The sequence below is a fragment of the Theropithecus gelada genome, chromosome X, assembly GCF_003255815.1.
Source record: "Theropithecus gelada isolate Dixy chromosome X, Tgel_1.0, whole genome shotgun sequence".
In the NCBI taxonomy this organism is placed as follows: domain Eukaryota; kingdom Metazoa; phylum Chordata; class Mammalia; order Primates; family Cercopithecidae; genus Theropithecus; species Theropithecus gelada.
The window spans coordinates 3,560,477-3,569,639 of NC_037689.1; the positions used below are offsets into that span (position 1 = coordinate 3,560,477).

Sequence of the window (9,163 nt, forward strand, 5' to 3'; positions counted from 1 at the left end):
TTACCTTGCTTTCCTTTTCTTTCTTTCTTTTTATTTTTTTTGAGACCAAGCCTCGCTCTATCATCCAGGCTGGAGTGCAGAGGCATGATCTCGGCTCACTGCAACCTCCGCCTCCCAGGTTCAAGTGATTCTCGTGCCTCAGCCACCCCACTTCAGCCATCCCATGCCTGGGATTCCAGGCATGCATCATCACGTCCAGCTAATTTTTTTTGTATATTTAGTACAGACAGGGTTTTGCCATGTTGGCCAGGCTGATCTTGAACTCCTGGCCTCAAGCGATGCACCCGCCTCAGTCTCCCACAGTGCAGGGATTACAGGCATGAACCACCGTGCTCAGCCTTACCTTGCTTTTCAAATGAAGAGAATCTATATTCTACCTTCAATCCTAAGATATTTTATTAAATTTTTTAATTACAAATATAAGGAGTATTGATGAAATATACTACACTCAGGCTTGATTTAATCTAACAATTTTAGCTACATAACTTTATCTCACTAAGGAAATGTCACTGCTGAGCCAGTCTAAAGTTGCCACAAAAAGTTTGCTTTTGTTCTTTAAAATGTTAATTGAAAAACAATATATTTAGGAGGTACAACGCGATGTTTTGATACATGTATACAATGCAGAATGATTAAATCAAACTAATTTTTGTTCTTAATCATGTAGAAATTTCTGGTATTTTTAGGCATTCTCGATGAAAGCAACTTCAGACAGGCTCATCAAGAACACTCCCTTAGCAAACTGTAGTTACAGAACTGAATTATTAGATGAAGCTAAGGCAAAATATGGTACATTTCCTTCAGTTATTAATTTATACAATGTACCTCTTTTAATTGCCTATGAAAGACTTACCAAGGCTAATCATGTTAGGTACTGATCTAAGTGTTCTACAGGCATTTACTAACTTAAACATCACAACAATCCTATGATACAGTTAATATTATTACTACCATTTTACAAATTGGGAAACTGAAGCCCCAAAAGGTTAAGAAATTAGCTTGAGCTGCACTCTTAGCAATTCTGCCTAAATCCCAACGTAGGGCACAGTACTATGACAGCACAAAGGAAGGTGTGTCCAATTCCATCTGAAGAACTCACATAAGACCTTATAGTGGTAACATTTGAGTTAGATTAAAAATAAATGTGCAGACAGAGGCCTGTATGGTGTGTGGTATATGGCTTACACAAAGTGCAAATTAATTTGTAAATCTGGAGAACAATAAATTCTGTATGGCTGCGAAAGGGTGCGTAAGTGTGGCAGAGGGTTTGGTCAGGAACAGATTTTTAAAGGACCATGAAATCATTTGGATTTTATTCCACGGGCTTAAAGAAGTTACTAAAGGTTCTTAAGTATGTAGATGACTCAGTCAGATTTTCATATTAGAAAAATTAAACCAGATAGCATACAAGGGGAAGAGAGTCAGAGAGACCACATAGAAGGCTCCTGCAATAGTCCAGAAAAGATGGTGTATATATATCACAAACTTCCTGAATATCAACTTCTTACCTTTACCTTCATGGTTTTGACGTATCTAACACGTCTTACCTTTTTCTTCATGGCTGTATTTGGTAGCACCCACCTGCAGATATAAACCAAAAAACAGTTTCTATGATCCAATTCCCTTAGAAATTGAAATTAATGAAATATAAACAAACACGGAGGTACAAAAGAGCATGTTTAGTACAACAGCTGAGTACAGCTGTGTGGGACCTGAGATGAATAGAGGCCTCATTTTCCTAAATTATAAAACTGTGTGTATGCTCCCTATCTCCTAAGTAGAAGTTCAAGAGAGAACTCCTAGGAAGATGTATTTAGGAATACAAATCAGTCATTAAAATTCAAGATTCAATTTCTCATCATCTTAAATTAATCAAAACAATGCAGCTGCTTTAATCAAACAATATTTTCTATTTCTAAAAAATAGAGTATATTGATATCCTCTATTTGAGGACTGAATATTGAATATCCTCTATTTATAAAAAGCATTCAGCCTCCTAATTTTAAAAGCTGGAAGTATCTTTTTAGTCCTTCAGCTGTCCTTCCAAGCCCTATTTCACTCATCACAGGCACAAAGTAGATATAACATAAGTCTCAAATTCAGGTACAAATTGGCACAGAAAGCACCCTGAAGCCACTGGTCTCTGACCTGGAAATGCAAATCTTCTTCCTAGTCTTTCCATCCCCAACGTGGTGACAGCAAATCTCCTTTACTGATAATTCAAAGCAACTCAGAACTGCTTTAATTAGAACACTCCCCCAGCACCATCACCAGGAGTATCAGCCCCTTCCCAAGGGTTGTTTCTGCCCAGTTAGCACCAATTCGCTTTCCAGTTTATCCTATCGTCCAAAGCATAATACCAATCAACATTACTGGTAAATCAAAGCAATTTATCATGGGGGGGGTGGGGAGAAGTGTTCTAATTCACAATACTCTCTTCAATTTGAACACCCCCACTTCCAAGTTTGACATAATACCCTTCACCCACCCAAGCGATCCTTCCGGTTCCCCTAGTGGTGGATCCATTCTCGGCCCCACATTTTCTTTCTCCATCGTTTTCTCAGAGTCAGATTCTTCCATTGCGCAACAAGTCCTTTCCAGTCCCTTCTAAATCTTCAGTAGTCTTTAGGGTTTTTTGTTGTTTGTTTTCTTTTTCACCCCTCAACCGCGTATTCTCATCCCTATGGCCCCCAGGCTTGCTCTATTCTTGCCTCCGCCTTTGTCCACTGGGGGGCCGCTTTCCCCACGGTTACCTCTATCTCCCCAAACCTGGCCTCAAGGCACAGCCGAGCTGGCTAGCTCTAAGGCCAAGTGATTCCGTGGTACAAAGTAAGAGTTGGAGAATGACAGGAAAAGAGAGGTGGGTTGGGGTTCGTCCCGAGTTTGGGCCTCAGGCCCCAAGGTCTGGCAACCCAAAGGTAACTTCACCCGCAAAGAGGTGAGGACCGCGAAGGCGGAGGAGGCAGAAAGAGCTGACCCGTGCCGTAGGCACTAAGCGGTGAAAGCCTGAGCTGGCTCGTTGCTTCTGAGCCCGGCCGCTCGGAGAGTCGGCCAGCGGAGGCGGTAGTTACGACCTAACCGCTCGCCCTTCAGGAACCCAGGTATCTCACCGCAGCCACCCGACTGCAGGCCAGGATCACGTGGGCATCTGCCGTAAACCCGGAGTCTGTCACGTGACTGACGCTACCAAAGGGATGGGTGGGCTGGGAAGAATACCATAGAGACTGCTCCGGGAAAGCCAGAGTGCCGTCTGTCATCGTCACGTGGCCTTGGCTCAGGCTACGCGCCTCGGGCGGGGTAGGGCGCTGGGAGGCTTCAGCCTGTTTCCTGTGGGTGCGCCTGGCACCACTCATCCGCTATGGAGAATTAAAGGAGCCGCTGGCAATTTCAGTGCCTCTGAGCTTCTCTCTTTTACTGCTGGTTACCGGTAATGGTTTTTGACGGGGAAGACTCAGCATTCTTTGCCTTCCCGCTTTTTATTAATTCTTGCAATGGAGTTTGTAATTAAATGATTAATACATCCAAAGCGCTAAGAACTCTGTCTTCCACATAGCAAGTGCTGTATAAATTATCGTTATTGCTGAAACCAGGGATTCATCAGGAATTTTAACACACGCATTCATCTTCCCACTTGTTTAAAACAGGAAGTACAGAAAATACCATAGTAAGAAGTCAATAAATAAAGTCTAGGGCAGGGGGTGGTGGGTCATGCCTTTAATCCCAGCACTTTGAGAGGCTGAGGAGGGAGGATCACTTGAGGCCAGGAGTTCAAGACCAACCTGGCCAACATAGCGAGACCCCATCTATAAATAAGTAAAGTCTAGAATTGATAACAGAAAGACTACTGGTAGGGGTATGCACACCAGGAAAAATGCCCAAAGGGGTTCAAAGATGTTGCTTTTGGAGAGTGGGGTAGGGGATAGGATGTGATATATCAGGGGACTATTATTTTTTATCTGAAGCCCTTCTGTGCTATATATGTTTCTATAATGTATAAATGATATATAATAAGATAATATGACAATTATATTTAATATAATTAATACTTAATATGTTATAGATGCTATTTTTAATACATGTGTAGTTCATTATATTATTTATAATTAATATATATGATATACTACTTGTATTATTTATACATAACTGTGTACATATATTACTTTGAGAAGAAAAAATGGGAAGGAAGGAAGAGAAGGGTACTATTATTGAAACTGCCTTTGCAAAAACTGTAACTGAGGAAATTATGACAGCGAAAGAGATCAGACCTAACCGACTCTATCTTACATCTAACCTTTAAGGTGTCCTTGTTCATTCCTGTGTATAGGCCGAACTAACCTTGGGAAGGAATTTAGTTTATAGTTTAACTCTGATACAAAATTGATAATAGCCCTTCGGTCTCCTCCCACCCCCCCAAAAAAAAAAAAAAAAAAAAAAAACCTTGGGAACCAGTCAGCCTTTGCAGGACTAACAAATTAACTACAAGATTAGAAATTACAGTTTAGGGGCCATGCAGCCTCCAGTTGCAAGGGTCTGAACCTCCCCAGATTGCTCCTGGGAATAACATCACTGTTGTAAAACCTAAGATCACTGTTTGATATATTTTGCAGCCCCTGCATTCTGATGCACCAGCTTGTGATACACGAGCGGGGTAGGGAAGTGCTGGGCAGAGAAAGGCGGGTCCCTGGCTAGGGCTCCACCCTCGAGTCTGTGCCCAGGGACCTAGGTGAGGATAGGCACTCCTGCCTTCCCACCCCTAGATGTTGCCATGGGGTCAGAGCCCCACAGCCTGCCTGTCTGCATACTCCCCCTAGAGATTCTGAAGAAGCGAGCCATTCCCCCTGTGGCATGCCCTGCAAGGGGGATAGGGGAACTTTCCCCATTTCACTTACAGCACTCAGACCAGTAATCTGGCCCAGACAGTTCTGTGGACCCACCCAGGAACAGAGGATAGCAAGAAAAACTCACTTAGAGCCCCCTATGATTCCATATCCAACTCAACCAGTCAACACTCCCTACTTCCCAAGCCCCTACCCACCAAATTATTCTTAAAAATTTCAATGCCCCGAGACTGATTTGAATAATAAAACTGCAGTCTCACACACAGCTGGCTCTGCATGAATTACTCTTTCTCCATTGCAATTCCCCTGTCTTGATAATCAGCTCTGTCTAAGCGGCAGGCAAGGTGAACCTGTTGGGCAGTTACACTGTCTGCTCCCACACTTTCCACTTGAAGTCCTGTGTGATTCGTTTTCTCCACAACTGCCTTGCCTCAAGAAAAAAGCTATTCTACACGGATTAGTGATCCTTCACTCTATCACTAGCTAATTTTTTGTTTCCTTCCAACCAACTACCCCCAAACAAGCTTCCATCTGGCTTTCCTTGTCTGATGAAAGATCCTGAGTCCAAAATCAGGAAGTCACTTTAGATTCACTGTCCTCCATATGTGTCAATGAGACTAGGTCATGATCAGTCTGTTTTCTACTGTCTGCCTGCTCTTATTCTTACTGTTGCTCTTTTTGTTCCAGCTATCATAATCTCTGGCCTAGACATCCACAATAGCCTGCTAAGTGATTTTCCCACAGTGGCAGCTCCGAAGGGATTGGGAGTGAGTGAGTTGATCTTGATTAATCATCTCATCCCCCCAAAAATTTGATGTAATTAATATGTGCTTGCTTTCTAAAGGCAGCTTTTAAATATGTCTTCCAACACCTACTGCCCCCAGGCTTCACCAGCCAAACTGGTCCCTTAAACCACTCTTTTATAAAAATTTACTGTCTCGGCTAGGCATGGTGGCTCACGCCTGTATTCCCAGCACTTTGGGAAGCCGATGTGGGGTGATCACCTGAGGTCAGGAGTTTGATACCAGCCTGGCCAACATAGTGAAACCTCATCTGTACTAAAAATACAAAAATTAGCCAGATGTGGTGGCATGCACCTATAATCCCAGCTACTCAGGAGGCCGAGGCAGGAGAATCACTTGAACTCAGGAGGCGGAGGTTGCAGTGAGCCAAGATCGTGCCACTGCACTCCAACCTGTGCAACAAAGCAAGTTAAAAAAAAATTTACTGTCTCCCTGTTGCTGCCAGTATCCTTTTCCCCCTCCTTCAAACCATCCATCCTCCCTAAAAGCTGCTCAAGTGATCCTTTATTTTAATTAATTAATTAATTAATTAATTAGTTTTTGTTGAGACTGGGGTCTCACTTTGTTGCCAGACTCAAACTCCTGGTCTCAAGGGATCTGCCCGCCTTGGCCTCCCAAGGTGCTGGGATTAAAGGTGTGATAAAATTTCTTATTGTCGTCTTTGTAGTTGTTGTTGTTGTTTTTGAGACAGGGTTTTGCTCTATGACCCAAGCTGGAGTACAGTGGCACAATCATGGCTCACTGCAACCTCAACTTAAGTACTCTTTTAAGCCACAAATCAGAGGAGACTACTTCTGTACTTTAAAATCCTCCCATAACTTAAGGAAAAAGTGTGTCAACACAAGGACCTTCAAGATCTGGCCTATAGCAACTCATCAGCTATATTTCTCTACCCACATTCACTACCTCACAAGCTTCATAAGGAACTGCTGGTAGTTGCCTCAAAGTGCCAAGAGGCAAGAAGTAAGAAGAGGAGGGAACAGATAAAGAAGGGGATGGGAGGGGAGGGATGAAGAAGAAAAGGGGGAGAAGTGGGGAGATTGGAAAGAGGGAAGGAATAGAGGGGTAAGGAGAAGAGGAAAAAGGAGGAATAGGGATAGGAGGAGGGGAATGGAAGAAAGGTAGTGGAAAAAGATTGAGGAACTAAATCAAATAAGTATAGATTCCAAATAATGGTGAATAGGGCCAATGTGCAATGCATTCCTATTGTAAATCAAAAATAAAATACCAAGGTTCCTCAACCATTTGAATGTACTTTCACCTCGGCATCATTCTTAGCAAACTATCACAAGAACAGAAAACCAAACACCGCATGTTCTCACTCATAGGTGGGAACTGAACAATGAGATCACTTGGACTCGGGAAGGGGAACATCACACACCGGGGCCTATCATGGGGAGGGGGGCGGGGGGAGGGATTGCATTGGGAGTTATACCTGATGTAAATGACGAGTTGATGGGTGCAGCACACCAACAAGGCACAAGTATACATATGTAACAAACCTGCACGTTATGCACATGTACCCTACAACTTACAGTATAATAACAATAAATAAATTTAAAAAAAAAAAAAAAATGTAAACTGAGAGACTTTCTGGCCATGACAGGAAGTAGGGATCGAACATGCCTCATTATATTTCTCCGGCTTTAACATCAACACAGACCTTTAGATCTGATAAGAAGCATTTACATTCTATTCTCTCGGAACCTGCAGGCTTCATCTGCATGATTAAACTTTAGTCTCCACAACCTCTTATCTTAACCCAGACATTCCTTTCTATTGATCCCAGTTCTTTAAACTCAACCAATTGTCAATCAGAAATTTTTTCAATCTACCTATAAGCTGGAAGGCCCCCTCCTACCCTACTTGGAGTTGTCCCACCTTTCTGGGCCAAACCCATGTATTTCTTACATGTATTTGACTGAAGCCTCTTGTATCCCTAAAATGTATAAAACCAAGCTGCTCCCCAACCACCTTGGGCACTTGTTCTCAGGATCTCCTGAGGACTTTGTCACAGGCCATGGTCACTCCTATTTGGCTCAGAATAAATCTCATCAAATATTTTCCAGAGTTTGACTCTTTTTGTTGACACTATATAGTCTATCAGTTAAGATTCTGGTTTCTACCCAGGTACCTTTGGCTACTTATTTTTCACGTTTTTATTCTTAAAAAAGAAACCTTACATACATAGGAAGCAGAGATCACTTTTTATTTTTGTAGAATTAATTTTTAAACTTTTAATTATAGGTTCTTTTCAGAAAGAGTGAACTAAACTCTATTACTCACACATTCATTCAACAAATGTTTATTGAGCAACCATTCAGTGCCAGGAACTGTGTTGGACAACAGGGATACAAACATCACTCTATTTCAGGTTCCACTGCCTGTCAGATGCTTCTGTCTTAACACTTCAGCTCCACTATATGCACACGAACATCAGCATTCCCTTTGTCTAGATCCCAACACGTATATTTTTTTAACCATCCATCTCAGCAAGAAAAAGTAATACAGGCCCCCGACAAATCCTTTAATAAGTTTCCTTTTATGCCCTAAATTCAATCTAGTTACCTGTATCTGCAAACATGCTCCTGAGTCTCCAGTACTCAAACTGTCACTTGTAAGTTGCCTGCCCTTCTCCTACTCCACCCTTCCCTTCTTCCTCTTTTTCCATAGCTCACTGCTACTTCCCAGAGCACCTTAAGTTTATGCCTACATACTGCTAGCAACTCTTTTCTCCCCATTCCCACATCATGGCTTAAAATGTCACAAAGTGTTCTATTTAACAAGATTTAAGGACTTGATTGATGAAAACTTAAGGTGGGGCCTTTCAGTTTCCAATCCTACATATAAGGAGCTTAGAAGTCAACACTCCATGTTAACAATAAGTAAAAAACCGAACAAACTGAAAAATCAACAATTATTCTTAAATCCTTTAGAGAAGTGAGGCCACAGGACAAACAGCTGCTGCCAGAATTGGGGAGAGAGGCAAATACAGATAATGACAAGTTTCCAGAGCAAAATTCCATGAGCAGAAGCCTCCCTGGGAACCATTACCTAGGTAGAAAAACCTGAACTGTCAGAGGTGTTTGAACCACAGCAACTCCATCTTTAGTAGGGGCTGGGTAAAATAAGGCTGAGACCTGCTGGGCTGCATTCCCAGACAAGGCATTCTAAGTTACAGGATGAGATACAAGGTCAGCACAAGATACGGGTCATAAAGACCTTGCTGATAAAACAGGTGGCATTAAAGAAGCCAGCTAAAACTCACCAAAACAAAGATGGTGACGAGAGTGACCTCTGGTTGCCCTCACTGCTACACTCCCACCAGCACCATGACAGCTTACAAATGTCATGGCAATGTCAGGAAGTTACCCTATAAGGTCTAAACAGGGGATGCATGAATAATCCACCCCTTGTTTAGCATATCATCAAGAAATAACCATAAAAATGGGCAACCAGTGCCCCTTGGGGCTGCTCTGTCTATGGAGTAGCCATTCTTTTATTTCTTTACTTTCCTAATAT

At 42.3% G+C, this 9,163-nt stretch overlaps 1 protein-coding gene across 4 annotated transcripts in view; it reads right to left on the minus strand.

Annotated features, from left to right (window-relative positions):
• RRAGB (Ras related GTP binding B) overlaps window positions 1–3,249 on the minus strand; it is a 38,462-nt gene extending 35,213 nt beyond the window's left edge. For 2 of the 4 annotated variants that reach the window (XM_025373505.1, XM_025373504.1), the window contains exons 1-2: window positions 3,111–3,223; window positions 1,548–1,581 (exon numbers count right to left, since the gene is read on the minus strand). In XM_025373505.1, coding sequence (XP_025229290.1) covers window positions 1,548–1,559 — 12 coding nt within the window. In that variant the 5' untranslated portion in view covers window positions 1,560–1,581; window positions 3,111–3,223. Of the gene's footprint in view, window positions 1–1,547; window positions 1,582–2,488 lie in introns of all 4 variants that reach the window. The other 2 variants (XM_025373502.1, XM_025373503.1) reach the window with 2 other exon arrangements.
• Window positions 3,250–9,163: the final 5,914 nt, after the last annotated feature.